General features: G+C 38.3%; 1 protein-coding gene across 2 annotated transcripts in view; it reads right to left on the bottom strand.

Moving 5' to 3' along the window:
• NHLRC2 (NHL repeat containing 2) overlaps positions 1–24,991 on the bottom strand; it is a 55,632-nt gene extending 30,641 nt beyond the window's left edge. The window contains exons 1-4 of one of the 2 annotated variants that reach the window (XR_009492943.1): positions 24,581–24,991; positions 18,342–18,494; positions 3,741–4,196; positions 1,175–1,296 (exon numbers count right to left, since the gene is read on the bottom strand). Coding sequence is in view for 1 of the 2 variants with exons in the window: in NM_001083723.2 (NP_001077192.1) it covers positions 1,175–1,296; positions 3,741–4,196; positions 18,342–18,494; positions 24,581–24,758 (909 nt within the window). In the remaining variant the exon portion in view is untranslated. The remainder of the gene's footprint in view (positions 1–1,174; positions 1,297–3,740; positions 4,197–18,341; positions 18,495–24,580) is intronic. The other variant, NM_001083723.2, reaches the window with a different exon arrangement.
• Positions 24,992–25,061: the final 70 nt, after the last annotated feature.

The raw sequence follows: 25,061 nt of genomic DNA, 5'->3' as shown, positions 1-25,061 counted from the left end.
ATTAAATACACCTACTGTGGGCCAGGCTCTGTTTTAGGTGCTTAGGATTTCAGTAGTAAAGAAAACAAATTTCACGCCCATGTGGGGATTTACACTACAGTGATTATTATCATTATATGTTCTACATGTTTTTTCCTATTTTATGTATAATTATCAACTAAGTATATTAGTTGACAATTTTGTCAATATAAATAGGCAAAAACATCGATAGAGAGAAATAGTGAGAAAAGCAAGGGAAGTGCCTGAAATAGTATGTTCAGACAGAATGGGTTAGATGAACTTATTTTCCAAATAGATGGCACGTTAAAGACCAATAAATTACAGCCAAAATACTCATCAGTAAGAAATGCTTAAAATAACTAGGTAATACTGCACAGTCATATTCATATGACTAATATGGGAAAAAAAAGTTAAAGAGGAATGCAAAAATTATGTATATTCATTATGATTCCATTTGTTTAAAAAAGAAGATTCTCTAAAGACAAAATTAGTTTGCATATGAGTAGAAAATTTCTGAAGACACAAATTTTAACAATGGTTGGTTATCACTGCTGCTGCTGCTGCTAAGTCGCTTCAGTCGTGTCCGACTCTGTGCGACCCCATCGATGGCAGCCCACCAGGCTTCCCCGTCCCTGGATTCTCTAGGCAAGAACACTGGAGTCCACTAGGGAGCCCAAATAGATCACAGGGGACTTTTTAAATCTTTAGGTATTACATCATTTAAAAAAAACGAGATCATATATTACTACTATAATGAGACTACAAAAATATTTAAGTCTAATTGACACATAAATATTCCCAGAGAAAACATAAGAGCTGAAGGGAGGCAGGAGTGTTTGCTTTTTTCCTAGATTTGAGAAAATTTAACTGAAAAGGGACAAAGCATCACTTTACAAACTGATTAAGAAAATATTTCAAATTGGGGAGCCTTATGGTGATCAGGCACATGAGTTTGAAATAAAGGATTAAAAAAAGGACTTGATTTGCCCTCTGTGACAATATGCTGACACACAGAAAAACAAGTTACATAAGAATAAAGTTAAAGCAAGTACCTCTAAGAAAAGGATGATCTGAAATATTTAAGCAACACCCTCTCATTTCAAATATTTATGTAGCAAGTATATATGTTTTTCTGATTAGAAGTATTAAAACTTTATTTAAAATGGAAAATTACCTTTCTTATAAGGTGATTTTCTGTATCTGCCACATATATGATATTATTCATTATGGCTACACCTTGTGGTGAGTTAAAACTTGACTCTGAAAAGATTCCATCTTTTCTTCCAGGGTTAGGTCCTAAAAGACAAAATAACCATAAAAGAAAATTTTTCTTATCTCAAAGTAAAACAAGCAAACAAAAACCCCCAAACAAAAACTTATATTTAAAGCTGGGATTTTAATATGATACTTCTGCAGTCCATGGGGTCGGAAAGAGTCAGACATGACTGAGCCACTGAACAACAACAACCTAAAAACTAACCTGTTTCCCGAGATACCTGTTTTTCTCAGCAGTAAGTTTTGCAAGTGAAAGGACTTACTAGATAATGGTTACTAGAACACTTTAGTAGTTTGTATCAGAAGAAATTAATTCAAAACACATGTATACCTGTGGTGGATTCATTTTGATATTTGGCAAAACTAATACAATTATGTAAAGTTTAAAAAAAATTTAAAAAAGGCATCTATTACCTAGACTACAAAGAATTAAAAATAATTTAAATCTTTCAGCATCTAGGTGAAGGATTTTTAACAATTTTGGAAGATAAACTCCTTTGATGATAACAATGAAAATTATGAGCCCTTCCCTTACAAAAATACACATGCCCATTAAATGTCTGGAGAAGGAAATGGCACCCCACTCCAGTACTCTTGCCTGGAGAATCTCATGGATGGAGGAGCCTGGTAGGCTACAGTCCATGGGGTTACTAAGAGTCAGGCACGACTGAGCGACTTCGCTTTCACCTGTCACTTTCATGCATTGGAAAAGGAAATGGCAACCCAATCCAGTGTTCTTGCCTGGAGAATCCCAGGGACAGAGGAGCCTGGTGGGCTGCTGTCTACGGGGGTCGCAGAGTCGGACATGACTGAAGTGCCTTAGCAGCAGCAGCATTAAATGTCACCAACAGTTTCAAGGGGTTCACAGGTCATGAGGATCATTCAAGCATTTCTTAATAGCCCATGAATCCCAACTTAACAGACTTGGTTTAAACCCCAGCTCTAGTTAGCTGCTGATGTAGGCAAGTTCTGTGTGACAAAAGTTTACAAAAGTTTCTCTTCTGTAAAACGAAACTAATAATATACCTAACTTATAGCACTGTGTACATTAATACAGGTAAAGTGCTCAGAATAATGCCAGGCATATTTTGTTTGTTATTATTAATAACACTATTATTGTTGATGATGAGAACTCTCTGAGGGGAAAAAAAAGGGAGAGTACCGTGGTCACTTCAGACTGGAGAGTACTGTGTACTATTAACCCATATATTCTTGAGCCACATTAGCAGAGTAAAAGATCTAGTAGAATGAGACCACCACCACCAAGAATCTTCTAAAGCACATCTGATCAGTATCTCCTGAGTGTATGTGACCACAAAATTCTCTTTTAAAACTTGCAGAATAACTATAAATTTATCACAAGATAACAGTATTTCTAGAAACATATTTGGAAAAGGTAGTTTGCTGCTGGTTTCTCTGTTTAACAAAGGATATCCATCTAAACTATTTTGAAAATTTTAGAAGCTATTAAAAAGCTTTTAATTATTTAAATGTAACTTGCTATAACACATGTTTTTGAGTAACAATTCTCTGCCTGTTACAAATTAAAATACAAAGTTGCCAAAGCAAAATAAACAGAACACACACATACTCTAACAGAAACAACAAATGCCTTCAAGAGCTAAGGGAATATTATCCTGGCATAATAAGAACAGCCTCAGGGCTGAGGGTATGATTAGTTTATTTGCATCCTACCTTATGTACTAACAGTGCATGTGTGACTAAATCAAGACTGCAAAGAGATGAATTACTTTTCTCCTTGACTAATACGTTGTTGGATGTCATTTCAGCCTGGGTGAGCAGGATTAATAGTGTACTTAGTAGATATTCTTAATTACATAAGATGTCAGTAAGAGCCCTTTTTAGATACAGACCAGGGAGATACGGAAGAAAATGACCTACGCCTATATGATACTTTTATTTTGCTATAACCAAAGGCAGTGGATTCAAAAGTATGCTTAAGTTCTTATGGAAGGAGAGAAAGGTATAATGTTATACAAACCCTAGGTTATTTATTTTATAATCTAAGTCTCAAGTTCTTAGGGTTTATTTAATCTTGGTCTTAAAAAAGATATGGCTGTATTTTGATGGAAAGGGAAATATAATACTTCCATATGAAATGCCTCAAATCTAAAATGTATACAATATTTTCATAAGATACAATAAAGTGACAGTTTTTTGAAAAAAGATGGAATATACAGATATACTTGAAAATTATACAAAAGATTTCCTCCTTTTGATCTAACGGAATTTTTTGGGGTAGTTTTGGTTGTTTTTGAGGAAGTGAGAAGACATTAATTCAGATACCCCACATTAATTAACAAAATAATTTCTGATGAAGTTAACAGTCAATGTATATTGCCCTTCTATAGTTATTTATAAATTTCCATTTTAACACATTTCTCTGAATAATTTTTACATATATAATGTAAAATACATTATATATCATAATCAGCAAACTTTACCTCCAATGCTGTACTGAATTTGTCCATTCTTCCAGACGACCAAAATTCTGTGATGCCCAGTGTCTGCTATTACCAATCTATTAGAAACATGGTCCACTGTTATTTTGCCAGGAAACAGCAATGGTGAAGGTGGCAAGGAATCTTTATAGAGTTTTATTCCAATTTTATTAGCTCTGATCTGTCCCCTGTCTTTGTAATACTTTAAAGCTATTGAAGTATATAAAAATAATTTCTCTTTATGTCCTTCTCCAATCAAAGAAAACAACATGTTTCCACGGGGTCCGAGTATGATCAGAGTTGGCCAGCAGGAAACTTCTAGTTCTTGCCAAAGGCTGGCATCTGCATCATTAACCACAGGGTGGGTGATGTTGTATCGAAGAACAGCACTCCTAATGTTATCCAGGACTTTTTCATTTGGAAACTTGGCCGAGTGAACACCAACAATCAGAAGACCATCTAAATGCCAAAAATTAAAAGTTGAACATTATTAAGTATTAAAATTTGACTATCACCATCCATATATTAGGGTTGGGGTCATTAGTAAGTATAAACAGATAAAAAAGATAAAAGATAGGACTAAATTAGTATCTTCAACTGTATTTAAACTCATGAATAAAAAATTAACATTTAAATCTAAACTTAATCTTGATAACTACATAAAAACCACATATGATCAAAATCATGTAGCAACTTTAAGTTTAAAACCCTGTGTCCTTTATCTAAAGCTTTAAAATAATTTTTTATTTTATTAGAAAGATGTTGAAATTTTGTAACCTTTTCCCGCCTATTTTAAGCTCCTTTAAAATTCACAAAGACTATGATTGCTTTCTGCTGGTACTGATTGTCACATTATCCTCTTAAATTTTTCTGATCTAACTACATCATAGATTAACAGAATGAACAGGAACAAGATGTTTCCATAAGGTCCTTGACTTATTTAAAATTCCTACTGTATAGCTCTTAGAACAGACCATATTATAGACAGCAGAACTGCTGAAAATTAAAAACAACATATTTGTTTTACCTAATCAATACAGCATGTCAAGAAAATAATACAGAAAAAAAAAAGTATGAAGTGTAAGGCTAGATTCAGAGAAAAACTCAGTATTGACTACCAAGGTGATAGAGGTAATAACAGCCATGTAAATTAGAATCTCCCAACATATTCATTAAGAACTATACAAACCAGTATGAAGAAAAAATAAAACCACACAAATTGGGAGGTCTAAGTACCAGACAGCCCATCCTTCCATTACAACTAGTAACTCCAAATCAAAGCACATACACAAACACATGCCTGACGACTGAGAATAGTAAACAAAAGCAGGTAGACTGCTAGAGAGGGGTCAGAACTTGGAAAAGCAAGTTACAGGAGGGTGAGTTTTCAGCTGTATTTTGTTTCCCCTTTCACAGCTTTGCACTGAGAATGGACCCCAGTGAGCCTGTGGAACAGTTTCAGATCTATTATACATGCAACAGGAATCTTAGAAGGAGAAGAGCAAGAGACTGGGGCAGAAAAAATACATAACACCAGAACTTCCAAAATGTGATTAAAGATATAAATTCACAGAATTCAAGAAGGTTAGTACACCTTAAGGAAGAGAAACTGAAAGAAAACCACGCCTACACACATCATTAAGTTCTGAAAACCAAAGATTAAAAAAACCCACAAACGTCTTGAAAGCAGCTGCAGAAAAAAAAGACACGGTGATGAGTGGCGCCTGGAAAACCAGGCAGAAGGCAGTGGGGGAGTGGGAAGGCCTGCACACTTGCAATACACTGTATGTCAGATACGCAGCAATAAAGTTCTTTAAAAAACAGAATAAGCTCCCTGAAGTCAAATTCTGGCTTTACTACTTGCTAGGTTACCTCAGGCATGGCACTAAATCTCTCTGTGTATCAGTTTTTTTTTTGTAAAATGGGAAAATGACAGTAAATTGCCTCACAGGTCAGCTTTGAGGGTATAGAGATAATCTGTATAAGACATTTAGCATAGTACCTGCTGCTGCTGCTGCTGCTGCTGCTGCTGCTGCTAAGTCTCTTCAGTCGTGTACGACTCTGTGCGACCCCATAGATGGCAGCCCACCAGGCTCCGCCGTCCCTGGGATTCTCCAGGCAAGAACACTGGAGTGGATTGCCATTTCCTTCTCCAATGCATGAAAGTGAAAAGTGAAAGGGAAGCCACTCAGTCGTGTCCGACTCTTAGCGACCTCATGGACTGCAGCCTACCAGGCTCCTCCATCCATGGGATTTTCCAGGCAAGAGTACTGAAGTGGGGTGCCATTGCCTTCTCCAGCATAGTACCTAGTACACTGTAAAACTGTAAAACCTCAACAAATGTTCACTATTATTATTTTTTTAAGTAATAAGTACAAAGATAATCAATAAAAGAGAAATAGAACATTTTCTATGTGTCAAAAGAAATTAGTAATGTAAAACAGGAAAAAAGCATATCATGTTGAGAAACAACAAATAAAACCTAATATACAAAATAACACATAACTATACATAATAATACTTAAAAATAAATGTGAATGGGTTTAATTCATCTATTAAGAAGAGTCGGACACATTCTATACATCAGAGACACATCAAAAACAAAGTGAACCAGAAAGCAAAAAATAAAAATATGGGCAAACATATGTGGGCAAATGAAAGGATAGGAACAGAAGGGTGTAATTCTGGTAAGTAGGATATATCTGGGAGAAGGAAATGGCAACCCACTCCAGTATTCTTGCCTAGAGAATCTCATGGACAGAGGAGCCTGGTGGGCTGCTGTCCATGGGGTTGCAGAGTCGGACACGACTGAAGCACCTTAGCATGCATGCATGCATTGGAGAAAGAAATGGCAGCCCACTCCAGTGTTCTTGCCTGGAGAATCCCAGGGACAGGGGAGCCTGGTGGGCTGCCGTCTATGGGGTCGCAGAGTCGGACACGACTGAAACGACTTAGCAGCAGCAGTAGGATATATCTGACAAGGTAGATGTCAATCCTCACAGCATTAAACAAAGGCAGAAATTTTTTCATGTGAGAAGCATTTACAAACAAAGATAAAGGAAGCAACTTGATAAATCAGACACACTCTGATAATAAAAAATACACTTTCCTCTCAAGTGTACATGGGATATTTATAAATACTGATCACAAAGAAAGGATTATAAAGATTACATTCTAAACCACAATATAGTAAAGCTGGTATTATTAACAAAAAAATTGTCTTTTGTTTCAGAAAAACTCCACTATTCTTGCATGTTTCTCCTTTACTCCTACACTAATACCACTTACAACACTGCTGACACCAGATGGGTGGGTGTTTCCCCCACACTAGGCAACCGTTTGCAACAACTTTTGGGTTCTCAATTTTAACACTAGGACAGTCACTCACAAGACTGCCCTCCCACTTCTGATGACAACAGCAAATCATAGGTCCCCAAGCTACCCACACTTCTGTTCAACTTGGCTACAAATCAGATTTCCATGACCCTTCCTTTGGATTATTTGCTACAATAACAGAACTCAGAGAAACACTTATGCTTTACTGGTTTATAGTACAAGACTATGATAAAACATACAGCCAAGCATCCAGATGGAAGAGCGAACGTAAGGCGAGGTATGTGGGAAGGGGTGCAGGGCTTCCACGTGCGCTCCCAGCCTGCCACTACCCCAGCTCCTCCTGTGTTCCCCAACTTAAGTTCTTTGAGCTCTATACCCTTGGAAATTTTAAAAAGGCTTCATCACAGAGGCATGGTCCATCATTAACTCCATTTCCAGCCTCTTTCCCTCTCTGAAGAAGAGGGATGGGAGGTGGGGTGGTAGGGGCCTGAACTAATCAAGCTCCTAATCATGGTCAGGAAAAGAAAATAAATCAGAAGTAAGTAATAAAGATAAACAAGAAATTCATGAGAGAGAAATTTTTTTTAAAAATTCAGCATTCACACATTCACTCCTGACAAAAAAATATAAAAAACTGAAAAACAGAAAATAGGAACTGATGGGTATTTTTTTTCAGTAGGAAAGTTAACCTTAATCACATTTATTGATGTGGTTTGTCGATCAAACCTTTTGTATTTCTCTATTCTGTAATTACTGTATATTATGTTACAGTGTGTCTTTCTATTTGGTATGCCCATTTTCCTTTTTTTATTAAGATTTTTTGGGGGTTTTAGGAAGGTCTGTATTTTTGTTCCAGTTGCTATTTTCTATTAATATTTTTTATCATATTATAAAAGTATTAATTCCCATTTTATAATATTTTATGATCTGGTCTATCATCTTTAAATGGTATCCTTTAACTGCCACTTATTACCTACACAATTATCAATAGTCTGTTTCCCCACATTCCCTTTTATTTCCATTTTTCTTTAGTTGCGTTCTTTCTAATTCTGTCAGAACATATGATTTTATATTATTCTTCATCTCTTGGGTTGTATTCTGCTGATTTAGCTAGGTTGGAACTCTTCCAGTAGTCTCTTCCCTGTCTAGTTCTGGGTTATCCTGGACCACGAGATATTTCGAGAGAGAACTGGAAGGTTAAAAGGCAGCAGCAGCCCGATCCTCTCCGTGGGAAGGTGGGTGCAGGGCACCAGTGTACACACTCTCCTCCTCTGTGGGCTCACCCGGAGGGCTGTGGGGGAGCGGCGGGGCCCCTGGCAGCTGCACCAGCTTTGGCCAGATCTCCTCCCTTGGCGTGTCCAACTCCCGGGCCAGGTTGAGTTGTTAACTGCATGATGAAGTGAACAAACATATTCTACTGGTCAACTCATTACTTAAGTTGGAAGCTTACATGGGCTCCAGTTCAGGCATGTAGGTTGTAGTTTGCCCTTGTTCTCCCCTCCTTCATATCCATCTTTCCTTTCAACTACCTGACCTCCTGACTGGGTAGAACCATCAGACATACAGGCAACAGCTACAGGTAGACTAACTAACCAGCACAAAAATGCATCCACAAGATTATCACTGTTTGTGACTGCTAAATACTAGAAACAATGTAACAGCCTGGTGTGCTACAGTCCCCTGGTCGCAAAGAATCAGACACAACTTAGCGAGTGAATAACAAGGGTCAATACACAGGACAGGAGGGCAGCTGAATAAATTATGGCACGTGCGCATGCACACACACACACACACATACGCACACACTACTATGCACTATTAAAAACAACTGGGAAGTTTTCTATAAATTTATATGGAGTGACTGCCAGGAAAACTTACATGATAAAAAGTAAAGTGCACAAAAATGTCAATGGTATGTCACTTAATATAAAATATTAAAAAAAGAAATTTAAAAAAGAAAAAGAACAGGACAAAAAGAATGAGATGGTAAGAATAAGAAGAAGAGATGGGTGGATGGAACTATATTTTCTGTGTGGTTCTGACTTTTAGACCAAGTCATAATTCTTCACGAAGTAGTGAAAGTGTTAGTCACTCGGTCCTGTCCAACTCTTTGTGACCCCATGGACTGTAGCCTCCAAGGCTCCTCTGTCCATGGGGTTCTCCAAGCAAGAATACTGGAGCGGGTAGCCATTCCCTTTTCCAAGGAATCTTCCTGACTTGGGGCTCCTGCATTGCAGGCAGGTTCTTTCCTGTCTAAGCCACCAGGGAAGCCCATAGTTTTGCATACTTAAAAAACAAACAGTATCAAACCAAAATGGGGGAAGGGGGGCTAAAAATACAAATAAAAACAAATGAATCTAGCTGCACTTCAAATGAATAACATAATCTTATGGGGGGTGGGGAGTGGGAGGAACTAATTTAAATAGTTTTTCAATTTAGTTGAGAGGGACTGGAAGCAAAGACATCCCGGTAGCAACAAGCACATCTAGTGTCCAGATCTTATTTTCTCAAAACCATTCTCAATATTCAATACTAAAAGGAATCAGAGGCTCCTTGGAAAAATGGCTGATTCAGAGGTGGGGCTGGGAAACTACAAGACGAACCTGGAAATATTTTGTTATTGACAAGAAGTGCTCAGAGAATGATTAAGGACAAAGGGACACAGGCGATAGAACAGCTTGAAGGAGATCCTATTAGTCAAACAGGAAAACTGTGAAAACCAAAATAAATAACGACAGTGACGCTTCATAAAAGCAAATAAGAATTCATGAGCTGAGTCCAAACATATTATATATATATTATATATCATATCTATATTATATGAGATGGTTGGATGGCATCACCGACTCAAAGGACATGAGTTTGAACAAGCTCAGGGTGAGGGTGAAGGACAGGGAAGCCTGGTGTGCTGTAGTCCATGGGGTTGCAAAGAGTCGGACACGACTGAGCAACTGAAATGATATTATATTACTTCAAAAAATGTATTTTTTTTCTTCTGGTCAATATACCCCAATACTTCTTCAAAAAAGTGATGAGTAAGGGTGAGATTTGAAAGATGAGAAGATGTTAACTATGTTAAGAGAGCAATGAAGGAGATTCCTGGGAGAGAAAGCAACACACGCAAGAGACTGAAGGTCAGTGACTCAACACACAGAACAAACGGGAGCACTGGACAAAACGAGAATAAACCTACAGACAGAGACAGTCTCCTGAGTCATGTTAAGGACTGAGATCTTCATTCTTAAAAACAACGGAAGTCAGATGAAGAATGAAGTGCAAGTCTCAAAGGTACTTCAAACTAAACTCGTGAACATCCCTCCAAACTTGTCCTTTCTACAGCATTTCCTGCCACAGAACGGCACCACCATCTGTCCAATTACACAAGCCAGAAAACTACCTACAATACCTGTGTCATAACCAACCAGCCCTCTGTCATCACCCTTCGTTAATCCATGATCAAGTCCTATTGATCTCATTACCTAAAACCGACTTCAAGCTATCGTCAGGTCTCACGGGGAACACAACAGCCTTGTCACAGATCCATTCTTCTCCACTAATTAACAGTTACCCACCCAGGAGACAAACGGATCTTTACAAAACACAAATCTGATCACATCATCTTCTGGCAGAAAACCCTCCATGGGCGTTCCATTGTTCTACGTACAAAAACCACATGTCTTGTCTTCAGCATATTCTTCCACATCCAGCTCAGAGTGCTGTAGCAACCAGGGCTTTCTTTGTTACAGAGTGCCTCTATGTCTGGAATGCTCTCACCTAGTAAAGTCATACCTGTCTTTCAGATCTCAAGCTCCATTTTTACTCTTAAAAAGGCTTTCTTGTTTTTATGAGGTACATGTGTCCTTTTGAATTACGGCTTTCTCAGGGTATGTGCTCAGTAGTGGGATTGCTGGGTCATATGGTAGTTCTATTTTTAGTTTTTTAAGGAATCTCCATACTATAGATAGCTAGTAAGATAGATAGATAGATAGCAGGTATCTAGTAGCTAGATACCTAGCTACTATAGATAGCACAGAGGCTCAGCTGGGTATTCTGTGATGACCTAGATGGGTGGGCTTGGGAGTCCAGGAAAGGAGATCCAAGACAGAGGGGATATATGGCTGATTCACTTCACTGTACAGAAGAAACGAACACAGCATTGTAGAGCAAATATACTCCATTAAAAAAGAAAAAACTTTCTATTCTTCCAGGTTACTGTAATTTCCTTCTTAGCACTAATCGAAATTATAAAAATATTTATGTGGTTATTTAACTTTTCTCCTTGTTAGACTGTAATTCCTATTAATTATTTAGGGACCATACACTGTTTTATTATTTACCAGCACAGTGCATCGTACAAAGTAGGTAATGAATGGACAGGGTATAAATGCTAAAGAAACTTTTATGTGTGCAATAAGCCACATTATATTGACAAAATAGGATATGTATATTGATTTATACACAAAAACAACTGCCAAATAACTGCATCTAATTTTTTTCAGTGTCAACAACCTTAAAGTACATATACAGAGATTTTTCTTAAAATATTTCGCTTGTTCTGTTAATCATACATAAAAAATAAAACAGGATGTAAAAGACTCTTCCCTTTGGGATTTTTTGCCATCACATAGGCAATGGCACCCCACTCCAGTACTCTTGCCTGGAAAATCCCATGGACGGAAGAGCCTGGTGGGCTGCAGTCCATGGGGTCGCACAGAGTCGGACACGACTGAGTGACTTCACTTTCACTTTTCACTTTCATGCATCGGAGAAGGAAATGGCAACCCACTCCAGTGTTCTTGCCTGGAGAATCCCAGGGACGGGGGAGCCTGGTGGGCTGCCGTCTATGGGGTCTCGCAGAGTGGGACACGACTGAAGCGACTTAGCAGCAGCAGCAGCAGCAGCAGATCAAAACTACTGCATTTAAAATAAAATATGGAAGAAAGAAAAGGAAGAGAGGGAAAAGGAAGAAAGTGAGAAGAGAGGGAGAGGAAGAAGAAAGGGAAAAAAGGAAGGTGAAACCAAATAAAGAGTAACAGCTTTTAAAATGTTAGTAATAAAGTTAAGTTTTTAACTCATCATTAACTGGGGAATTTTTGCAGAAGCAGTCAATAATGTGTTAAGACTTTAAAAAAAACTTTTAAGGTCTTATTTTTGTGAAATGTATAGACATATAGATACAATTATATATAGTAGTGTATATATATATATATATATATAAAATGTGTGTGTGTGTGTTCAGTTGCTCAGCTACATCTGACTCTTTGCAACCGCATGAACTGTACTCCACAAGGCTCCTCTTTCCAGGCAAGAATACTGGAGTTATTCTTGGAAATACTGCCATTTCCTATTCCAGGGGATCTTCCTGACCAAGGGATCAAACCCATATCACTTGTGCCTCCTGTACTGGTGGGCAGATTCTTTACCACTACACTGAAAAGCCTCATATATTATGTATATATAATATACAGCAGACAGTAAAGTTTGATCACAGGCAGTATAATAACTTAGTTCAATGAAAAAACTAAAAATAATTGAGGAGTTTTACTGTTACAAAAACTGTAAACTGACACATCTTGAGATCTAAAAGACAAGTGTGACTTTAGTACTAGGCAAGAAAGGATCCAATGGAGAAGGAAATAGCAACGCACTCCAGTATTCTTGCCTGGGAAATTCCATGGAGAGGAGCCTGGCACGAGGTTGCAAAAAGTCGGACACAACTTAGCGACTGAGAATGCATACACAAGAAAAGATGAAGGCAGACAAGGCAGGTTAGAAGACCCTGAGGGAAAGCAAGAAAGGTATGCAGAGAGAGGATTTTAGGTTTTATACCAAGAGCACTGAAAACACGAGGTGGAAAAAAATCACAATCACGGACTACTAAATTAAAGCAGAGGCCAGAAGCAAATTTGAATGTTTTTTAAATTTCAAAAACTGACCTTTCCCTGTGGCCACATTAAACACTCTGTAAGTTTACCATAAATTGGCCAATATTTTTTTATCATACTTTAGGAACAAAGAATAATAAACATATAGGCTGCTGCAAAAAGAAAATATGAAGTGTGTACAAAAAAGAGTTAACACACCAGGCCCCACTGCTATTCTTTCAAAGGTCTGCTTATAGGGCTGGTCCTTGCCTGGATTTTGAGAGTGTCCCCATCATTCCCAGAACTGATAAGAGTGGCACACAAGATCTAAACTGTTTGTACAAACACTATGGTTTACGGTGAACACTTGCTTTCCTTCTGGGAGTCTGGAATTTTGGTACATGGCGCCAGGCAGAAGATGCCTCTGTGGCCAGCCCCCAACAAAAACCTCGGGAGCTGTCTCTAATGACCTTCCCTGGCTGGCAACATCTCAAACTTACCCTAACAACTCCTTGCTGGGGGAATTAAGCACATCTTGTGTGATTCCATCAAGAGGCAACTCTGGAAACTTGCTCCTGGTCTCCCCTGGATTCAGCCCCATGTGTCTTCTCCCTTGGCTGATTTTGCTTTGTCTTCTTTTGTTGTAAAAAATTGTAGCCACGAGGAGTACAACTACATGCCGAGTCCTATGAGTCCTCCTAAAGAACTGACCTGGGGGTGGTTTTGGGAACCCTGACAGAGTAAAATCATCAAATAATGACTCATTAAAAGTTTCATTTCCCAGACGGCTACTCTGTCGTTGCTGTTTTTCAGTGTGGTGGTATTCTAACCGACTCCTCGTGACCTCACGGACTGCAGCACGCCAGGCTTCCCTGTCCTTCACCATCTCCTGGAGCTTGCTCAAACTCATGTCCATTGAGTCAGTGATGCCATCCATCTCATCCTCTGCCACCCTCTTCTCCTCCTGTCTTCAATTTTTCCCCCTGCCCAGCATCAGGGTCTTTTCTAATGAGTCAGCTTTTTGTATCAGGAGCTTCAGCATCAGTCCTTCCAATGACTATTCAGGATTGATTTCCTTTAGGATTGACTGGTTTGATCTCCTTGCAGTCCAAGGGACTCTCAAGACAGCTAACAGACACATGAAAAGATGCTCAACATTGCTCATTATTAGAGAAATGCATATCAAAACTATAATGAAATTATCTCCTCACACCAGTCAGAATAGCCATCATCAAAAAGTCTACAAACAATAAATGCTGGAGGCAGTGTGGAGAAAAGGGAGCCCTCTTGCACTGTTGGTAGGAAAGCAAACTGATACAGCCACTATGGAGAACAGTATGGAGATTCCTTTAAAAACTAGGAATAAAACTACCATATGACCCAGCAATCCCACTACTGGGCATTACCCTGAGGGAACTTAACTGAAAAAGACACATGTACCCCAATGTTCACTGCAACACATTTACAACGCTAGGACATGAAAGCAACCTAGCTGTTGATTGACAGATGAATGGATAAAGAGGTTGTGTTACATATACACAACGGAATATCACTCAGCTATAAAAAGGAATGCATTTGAGTCGGTTCTAATGAGGTGGACGAACCTAGAGCCTATTATACAAAATGAAGTCAGAAAGAAAAAAGCAAATCTTGTTTATTAACACATATACATGGAATCTAGAATGATGGTACCGATGAACCTATCTGCAGGCCAACCATGGAGATGCAGACACAGAGAACAGACTTATGGACACAGTGGGGGAAGGAGAGGGTGGGACGAATGCAGAGAGCAGCATGGACATATATATAGTACCATATGTAAAACAGGCAGGCACTGGGGATTCGTTCTGTGACCTAGGGAGCTCAAACTGGTGCTCTGTGACAACCTAGAGGGGTGGGGTGGGAGGTGGGAAGGAAGTTTAAGAGGGAGGGCACATATGTATAACTATGGCTGACTCATGTTGATGTATGGCAAAGACCAACACAATATTGTAAAGCAATTATCCTTCAGCTAAAAATAAATAAAATTTTTTTAAAAGTTTACTTTCACTGTAAAATCAGAAATATATTCTAATTTTTAACAAAGTATGCAACAGAAAAATAGCACATACTACATAATGAGAATACCAGTGGTTACTCAGAAGTATTGTGGAATTTAGACTTCTAGAGTCTGATTTAATTATATATTAACATTCACCTAGTAAGCACATTTAAAAGTATGCCAAATTTTCCTACTAGATGTTTTCTTATAAAATCAGTGCTTTTCTTCAGATAGCCACTGTGCTAAATTTGCATGTTATATAAAAATATACCATTAACATAGCCAGTATAAAGAGGTTAAAAAGAAAATTAGAAACCCTCAAGGAGAAAAGGGAAAAAAATCCAGAGGTATCTGTCAATTTAATACAAATATATGCTAACTCATTACGAATTAATAACAAGCTTAGGGCCCAGCTACATTCTTAAAAACTGTTTGAATATCAGAACCATTCACTACTATTAAGTATCTTTACTTTTGCTTTAGATCTTTGACATTTATAATTTCTTGTATGCTACTGTGAAAGTGATACTGGTCACAATTACAAACCTGATTCTAAAAGCTGTTTTAAAGAGGAAGGAGACTGAGTATTAAATTGGTCCTCTTTCAGAGTGTTTTTAAATTAAAATCCACTTACTCACTCAGCTGAGCGTTTCTGGCTTACTGATAAACAAACTGAAATTCCATGAAATAAAAACAGGCTGCTGAATGCCTCTTCAAGGACATAAATAACATGGCTGCAGATACATTCATAAATATATCAGATAGTACTGAGATAAGACAGAGCAGCGTGATGAATTAGACTAGAATTAACATATACACACTAATATACGTAAAAAAATAACAAGAACCTACTATAAAACACAGTAAAGTCTACTCAATATTCTGTAATAACATAATCTATATGAGAAAAGAATCTGAAAAAGGATATATATACACACACGTGTGTGTGTGTGTGTGTGTGTGTGTACAGCTGTTCACCTTGCTATACCTGAAACTAACACAATATTGTAAATCAACTATATTCCAATAAAAAAAATTTTTAAAAGACTCTTAGCAGCAAGAAAGCAAATTAATTTAGTGCCAGCTTATTGAACTTTCATATGATAATTCTGATTATGCCTGCTTTTGTGAATATGAACTGAACTTATCTTTGAAGCAATATAAAAATCTTTTTTTTTTCCTAAGTTACCAGAATTTTAACACAGTAGCATATTACTGAAGTATTGTTTCTTTGAAATTACAATGTTGAAACCACTTACAAAGTATTTTACTTTTCACAAGTGTATTTATATGTAAAAATTGTTATTTTTTGTCACAATGTGTTTTAAAATATTTTCAGTAAACTGGTAAAGAGATTGTAAGGATCCATTCTAAGAAGCCACTGAATCTGCTTCAGATGGAGGTTAAACAACTGAGTTAACCTAAGAGTTTATTAGCAGTGATCTGAAGTAGGAAATGGTTAACTTTGGGATTTTTAACCAAGTCTGTAAATACCATCCTGAAACACAAATCATATTGTCATTCTCCTATTATGCAAATAAAAACCACCTCAAACATCTGTATTTTCAATGGATGAAAAAGCCTATTAACTATTAAGAATGTTACACAAAGCTCTTCATAGTGAGTCTGAACCTAATCTACCTTCCTCTCTTTCACTTTTCCATGGAGCCCCTAAAGTCTTGCCACAGTAAACTATTTTTCACTCCCCAAATCTACTCCTTCCATTTGGTATCTAAGAGAGATGAAAATGTTTGCAATTTCCTAGAAGGAGGATTGTAAGTAAAGCATTTCATGGACATTTCTAATCTTTGACTATATGAATAGAGTATCACTGTTTAATTGTTTTATTGTAAAATTTCCTAATTTGATTAAATGGATCAGGGGAATTAATTGCCTCTTATATTAGCTATAAATCTAACTTAAATAATTTTTAAGATGCTTAATCTTTTTCTTTTAACATCTTTATAAAAGCATTTTATAGAAAGGTAATACATTCATATGGCAAAAATTCAAACAGAAATATAAAATGTAAACCAAGTCTTCCTCCTTCAACGTTAGTCCTTCTTCGCTTCCCTGCTTGTTTACCTGTCGCTTCCTCAGCCAGGAGTGTCCCTCCTGCCCCATTTTCATTTTCAGCTACACTTCTGCTCATTTTTCAAGTTTCAACCTAATTGTCTCCTCTGAGAAACATCGTCCAAAGCTTTTAGGCAAAGTGAGTTACTCCTTTCCCCACTGCTTTAATTCAACTTTGTTATATATTTCCTTAGCGGTTAGAGTATCCTGCACATAATACATACTCAATAAATGCATTTATTACATGGACTTGAACAAGACACACAAGCATCTAAAACCTAGGAGGCAATGAAATACTCTTATTTCTTAAATATGGATGAATTTTTAAAAACATGATTTAATTACTGGGAATATTTGAGTTTTTGATAAATCTCGTTAACAGGCAATTCCAATATAGTCCATTCCAAATTAAAAGCATTGGAAGTTTCATTTGCACTGAAGATTTTATTCAACATTTCTTTTTTTTTTGTAACTAAGTTTCAAGATACCCTTCATTTTTGTACATGCATACTCTATTCTCATTTTTACTCTCACAAGATCAGTCTACTTTTTAGTGACTGCAAAGAGGACAGCTTCAATTAATTTAAGCCTAATCAAATGGAGCCTTTATTTCATTTACTCCACATGTCCTCTTTTTATAGAAAGAAGTAAACAAGAAACAAAATCTGAAAAATGTCAAAGTTCTAAAGAAAAGACTAAGCATAATCTCTTGTTAAAATTTCAAAATTTGTAATACCATAAAAAAGGATTTCCTAGTGTGCTCTGGAAAGCCTTAACCTTTATAAATAAATAAAGCAGGGTCAAAGAAAAAGTATCTGTTATAATATTCTGCCTTCTAAAATATTAGTAGTAGTTTTAGGTCATTTGAAATTAAAGGAAGCCTAGTGACAGTTCCTAAAAAGAACTTTAAACCTTTTTATCATAGTGAGAAGAGTATAAAATTAGTCATGCATTTTATTTTCTCTTTTTTTCATGGAACAAATTTAGTTAAGTCCAGATGTACAAAATGACATTTTTAAAATACTTGATCATGAAAAAAGTAAACTATATCCTTATTTTTAAAGAAAAATCATATACTAAACGCTGGTTCTTTAGGAAGGCAAACCATTATCACTAAGCTTAACTCTTCACAAAAAGGTACACAGAGTCCTTAATTCAAGATTAGAAATTACTTTCAGAATCACTGCAGTCTTGCCAAATGTTCATTCTCCTATGAGCAAAATGAGTCAGCCACTCTCCAGTGACTATGCCAGGACAGTCTGTTAGAAACCAACTAAAAAGAGCAGATACCTTTATCAGAGTATGTGTGTTCTAACGCATGAAGATCGGGCAACAGGTGAATACAGTTTATGCAGCAGTAGGTGAAGAAATCAAGGATGACCACTTTTCCACATAGATCCTTATAGACAGAAATAGGTTCTTCCGTATTCAGCCATTCTAATCCTGAAATTTACACAAAATAAATAATGATTAAAGGAAACAATGAAGATAATTTATCTAAAACTTTCCATTAAAATGTGAACCATTATTATTTGTAAGAAAAGATGGGGGACAGGAAGGAAGAGGGGAGTTAATACATAGAAAGCTACTATTATGAGGCAGTCTGCAAATATAGTAAGAAAAAGCTACCAAATTCTCTTAGAAATAGCATATTAGTCTGTGTGTGAAAGGAAGATCAACATATTTAGGTAAAATATACGGAGGAAGAATCAATATTAAAAGGGTTTAGGTACATGATTAGGTACAAATGAGCTATTGAAAATTAAAGTCACCCTTAAGAATAGAATAAATAACAAAAAGGAACAGTGTTAGTGTTAAACTTTAAGGATAAACACGCTGTTGTGCAGTCCCTCAGTCATGTCCGACTCCTTGTGACCCGACGGACTGCAGTATACCAGGCTTCCCTGTCCTTCAGCACCTCCCAGAGTTTGCTCAAACTCCTGTCCATTGAGGCATTGATGCCATCCAAACGTCTCATCCTTTGTTGTACCCTTCTCCTCCTGCCTTCTATCTCTCCTAACATCGGTGTCTTTTCCAATGAGTCGGCTCTTCGCATCAGGTGATCAAAGTATTGGAGCTTTAGCTTTAGCATCAGTCCTTCCAATTAATATTCAGGGTTGATTTCCTTTAGGATTGACTGGTTTGATCTCCTTGTTCCCCAGGGACTCTAAAGAGTCTTCTCCAACACCACAGTTCAAAAGCATCAATCCTTCAGCACTAAGCTTTCTTTTGGTTCAGCTATCATATCTGTACATGACTACTGGAAAACCATAGCTTTGACTATATAGACCTTTGTTGGCAAAGGATAAACATACAAAATACCTAAGCCAATTTCATAAGAGAAAGAGCTAAAATGCTCTGGATTTAAATGAGACCTTAAATACAAAATATTTTAAATATTTTATTTCATTTCATTTAAATGAAAATATTTTAAATGAAAAGTTAAGCAAAACACAGTTAAAGATTTCATGAAAGCAATATTAATATCGATGAAGACCATGTTCCCTTCTCTCCAAAGGAAAGAAAATAAAATCTAATTAATCTGTGATTTCATAAATCAGAATTTATAATTACTAGACCATGATTTACAACTTTAACTACATACTATGAAGAAAAATTTTGTCAAACAAAAGTAGATTAAAAGCGCAGCATCTGTTACCAATTTAAGAAACAAAGATAAAGAGTTTGTTGCTTATAAGTAAATAAATGTACCTACTAAAACCATTAATTATACCTTGAAGCTTGGAAATAAATAGTTTATAGAAACTGAAAAACAAAGTTGGGTGGAACAAATGAATAATAACAGTTAACAACTAATAACGGCAACTGGAGTTACTCAAAACAAAATCTAAAAAAAAAAACAAAACCCTGCAAATCAAACTAGTATTTCTGTCAATAGTCCAACCTAGTGAGGTTTTGGCTTCCCTGGTAGCTCAGACAGTAAATAATCTGCCTGCAACATGAGAGACCTGGGTTTGATTCCTGGGTTGGGAAGATCCCGTAGAGCAGGGCATGGCAACCCACTCCAATATTCTTGTCTGGAGAATACCCGTGGACAGAGGAGCCTGGTGGGCTACAGTCCACAGGGTCGCAAAGAGTTGAACACAACTGAAAGACTAAGCACAACAGTGAGGTTTCAGAGTACAGTAAGGTCTTAATTATCCACTTTATTAAAGTGTTAATTATATACCTGATCAAATGACCATATAAAGCTCCAAACTAATTAATGTGTATTTCATATCTCCTAATTTTAAAATATTTATGAGTCTCAAATATATTTTCTATAAATAATCAAGCGATTTAGATTAGGGAAGTAGGGAAAGTATTATTATATATGTCAGTTATTGTGCTAGGTGCTTAGCAGACTTAATAATAATAATGCATTTTATATTAAAAATAACAATGAATATAATTTTAAAAGCTGTTAACATTTACTGAGCTCTCATATGAAGTAAGAACTTTAGATATATTACTTCCAAACTGCATAATAAACCTGAAAAGCAAATACTAGTTCCATTTTATAAGTGAGAAAAGTAAGGCTTGGAGAAGTTAAGCAACCTGCTCAAGATCCTATAACTAACAAATGGAATAACTGGGATTTAATTCCAGGTCTGTCTGAGTCCTTCATTTATACCATTCTGCTTCCCATAAAACATGTTTCTTTTAAGAAATAAACAAAGTGTTTTTGAGAGAGTTATGACTTCTTTATTACCATAATTGATAAACCAAGAAAAAACTCATATCCAATAATCTGTCCTCAGTAATTATGTTAAAAACAAAGACTGAGTATTTTGTTATTATATTATGTATGAGTCATGGAGATCAAATCTCATGGTAATAAAATACACTCACGGTAAATACCAACAAGAAAATAAAAGAACTGGGCAAAATCCTAGCTGCTGGCATGCTGGTTTATGACAGTGTACTATATATAGCTGATTTTGGTACTAACAACTTGGTGATGTCTATGCATACAGTCATCTCTTGTGTTGCTGGAAAAAGGTGTTTGCTATGATTGCTGTGTTCTCTTGACAAAAGTTTGTTAGCCTTTGCCCTGATTCATTTTGTATTCCAAACCCAAACTTATCTGTTACTCCAGGTATCTCTTGACTTCCTACTTTTGCATTCCAATCCCTTACAATGAAAAAGACATCTTTTTTAAATTTTATTTCTAGGTCTTGTAGGTCTTCATAGAATCAGTCAACTTCATCTTCTTTGGCATAAGTGTTTGGGGCCTAGACTTGTATTACTGTGATGTTGAATGGTTTGCCTTGGAAACAAGCCAAGATCATTCTGTCGTTTTTGAGACTGCACTCAAGTACTGCATTTCAGACTCTCTTGTTGACTATGAGGGCTACCCCATTTCTTCTAAAAGATTCTTGCCCACAGTGGCAGATATAATGGTCATCTGAATTGAATTCACCCATTCAGGTCCATTTTAGTTTACTGATTCCTAAAATGTTGATGTTCATTCACTCCTGCCATCTCCTGGAGTTTGCCCACTTCCAATTTACCTTGATTCATGGGCCTAACACTCCAGGTTCCTACGCAATATTGTTCTTTACAGCACCGGACTTTACTTCCACCACCAGACAAGTCCACAACTGAGTGCTGTTTTCACTTTGGCTCAGCCGCTTTATTCTTTCTGGAACTATTAGTAATTGCCCTCTGCTATTTCCTAGTAGCATAGTGGACACCTTCTGACGGGGGTTGTGGGCGGTGGAAGTTGGGGGTGGGTTGTCATCTTCCAGTGTCGAATCTTTTGGTTTTTTCTTACTGTTCATGTTCATTGGGAAAACCACGATGATGTGGTCACTCACCTAGAGCCAGACATCTTGGAGTGAGAAGTCAAGTGGGCCTTAGGATGCATTACTACAAACAAAGCTAGTAGAGGTGATAGAATTCCAGCTGAGCCACTTAAAATTCTAGAAGACAATGCTGTTGAAGTGCTGTACTCAATACGTCAGCAAATTTGGAAACTCAGTAGTAGCCACAGGACTGGAAAAGAACAGTTTTCGTTCCAATTCCAAAGAAGAGCAGTGGTAAAGAATGTTCAAACTACCATACAATCGTACATGAACCAAGAACTTCCACATGTACAAACACAGTTTAGAAAAGGCAGAGGAACCAGAGATCAAACTGCCAACACTTGCTGGATTGTAGAGAAGGCAAGCGAATTCCAGAAATACATGTACTTCTGCTTCATTGACTATGTGAATGTCTTTGACTATGTGGATCAAAACAAACTGTGCAAAATTCTTAAAGAGATGGGAATACTAGACCACCTTACCTATCTCCTGAGAAACCTGTATGCAGGTCAAGAAGCAACAGTTAGAACCTCATATGGAACAACTGATGGGTTCAAAATTGGGAAAAGAGTATGCCAAGACTGTATACTTTCATCCTGCTTACGTATCTTATATGCAGAGTACATCTTTTCAAATGCTGGGCTGGATGAAACACAAGCTGGAATCAAGATTGCTCGGAGAAGTACCAACAACCTCAGATATGCAGATGATACCACTCTAAAGGCAGAAAATGAAGAGGAATTAAAGAGTCTCTTGATGAGGGTGAAAGAGGAGAGTGAAAAAGTTGGCCTAAAACTCAACATTGAGAAAACTAACATCATGGCATCCAGGCCCATCACTTCATGGCAAATAGAAGGGGGAAAAGTGGAAGCAGTGACAGATTTTTCTTTCCTTGGGCTCCAAAATCACTGCAGAGAGTGACTGAAGCCATGAAATTAAAAGATGCAGGCTTCCTGGAAGGAATGCTATGACAAACCTAGACAGTGTATTAAAAGCAAAGACATCACTTTGCCAACAAAGGTCTGTACAGTCAAAGCTATGGTTTTTCGATGTGAGAGCTGAACCATTAAGAAGGCTGAGAGAATTGATGCTTCAGAACTGTGGTGCTGTAGAAGACTCTTGAGAGACCCTTGGACTACAAAGAGATCAAACCAGTCAGTCCTAAAGGAAATCAACCCTGAATATTCATTGGGAGGACTGATACTGAAGCTGAAGCTCCAATACTTTGGCCATCTGATGCGAAAAGCTGACTCGTTACAAAAGACCCTGATGCTGGGAAAGACTGAAGGCAAAAGGAGAAGCAGGTGGCAGAGGATGAGATGGTTAGATAGCATCACCAACTCAACAGATATGAGTCTGAGCAAACTCCGGGAGATAGTGAAGGACAGGGAAGCCTAGCACGCTGCAGTTCATAGGGTTGCAAAGAGTTGGACAAGAATTAGCATCTGAACAACAACATGTATATAAACTTTTAAAGTTTCTTGGATAGGATAAGCACTAATGCACCCAATTCTTTAGACAGAATTCTACAATAATTCAAGTCCAGTATAGGATTAATAACAGAAAAAAATAAGCACTTCTGAAGGCCAGAGCAAAAGGCTTGGAAAGACACGAGGCTGTCATCAGGGGCAGGGTTCCAACAGACCTCCCATGAGACACTGAACCCTGCCACAGCCAACCAATTAACTATACATGTGGTTTCAGTGTCATGCCAGGCGACACGCCAACATCACCAGGCAAAACAACGCCAGTCCCAACCAAAGAAGGTAACATTCAGTTTCGTTTATCATAGCAAGATGAGCTTCACAAATAGCACTGCTGGGAATATCAGTTCTCTCATGCTCCCAACATTGACAGCAACAGGATTCAAACCTGGAGATGGGCCATAATTGATTCAGGTTTTTAAAACGACAAGTTCCACAACTTTGAAAGGAGTGTGGCCCAGTTAAGAAACCGGCCGATGTGGGAGGCAGTGTCTGTATAATCCAACTTCAGCATTTCTTAGTTGCCAGGCCCTAGGCAAACGACTCTATTCCCGTGCCTCAGTTTCCCAACTGTAAAACAGAGCTGACAAGACCACCTCGGGATTCTCTGGTGGCTCAGAATCCGCCTGCAATGCAGGAGACCTGTGTTCGATCCCTGTGTTGGGACGATCCCCTGGAGGAGGGCATGACAGCCCACTCCAGTATTCTTGCCTGGAGAATCCCCATGGACAGAGTAGCCTGGCAGGCTGCAGTCCATGACGTTGCAAAGAGATGGACATGGCAGAGCGACTAAGCACCCACGCAATAAGACCACCTCGGTGGTTTGCAAAGATTAAGTAACAAATACTTTGTGTTTAGGACTCTTTGTGGCCCACAAGTGATCCGTAACCTTTAGCCTGGATGATGCACAAAGATGATGATGATGATGCGCAACCAGACTGAAAGGACAGGGTGGCGTGGACACTGGAATCACTGCCAACGGGGGCCACGAAACTTTAACTCGGTGTACTGAGTTAACCCAAGGCCCGGGAAGAGACGGAGGATAGAGACGAAGATGCAGGTTCCCGCCCTCCACAAACCCTAGTTCGCTGCCGCCTGGGGACAGAGTCTCGGCTGGGCGAGGCGTCTCTCCGCGGCTCGGCTGCACAGCCGCCTCGCCCACCGCATCAGGGGAGGGCGCGGTCCGCGAGAAAGGGGAGGTTCCGGAGGGGTCCCCACCCCGAAGCCAGCCCCTCACCTTCCGGAAACTCGGGCACCAACAAGTCCTGTTCCCAGCCGTCCACCTTCTGCAGATACTGGTAGACCAGGCCGTCCTTCTCCTCCTGGGTCACGGCGTCGAGCAGGGCGTACTCCAGCGAGGTCTGAGCCGGGAGCAGGCCCGAGAGGTTGCAGCTCCGGGCTCCGGGCGCCGCCATGTTCTCTCCGGATGGTCCAGGGGCGGCCGCCCAGCCCGCGGGACGGTCTCGGGTGGAGAGAGAGGAAGCGCTTTATTGTTCTTTGGTTTCCAAACCGCACATTCGCCTCCCTTTCCACCAGCCCCACTCTACGCTAACGGCAGTTTGTTCAAAGGCTAAAGTGTAAATCGGGGCAATTCCCAGGCACGTAATTAAACTACCTTCCCAACCTACCCCGCCCCTCCTAAGTCTTCTCGCCCCAGGGGAGCCTGGACATTCAGAACGCCAGATTCAACAAGGAAAAGGCCACTGGGCCGGCGTTCT

This window comes from Bos taurus, chromosome 26 (genome assembly GCF_002263795.3).
Source record: "Bos taurus isolate L1 Dominette 01449 registration number 42190680 breed Hereford chromosome 26, ARS-UCD2.0, whole genome shotgun sequence".
Classification (NCBI taxonomy): Eukaryota; Metazoa; Chordata; class Mammalia; order Artiodactyla; family Bovidae; genus Bos; species Bos taurus.
Note: the sequence above shows the minus strand (reverse complement) of the source record. Positions and strands in the feature narration are given on the sequence as shown.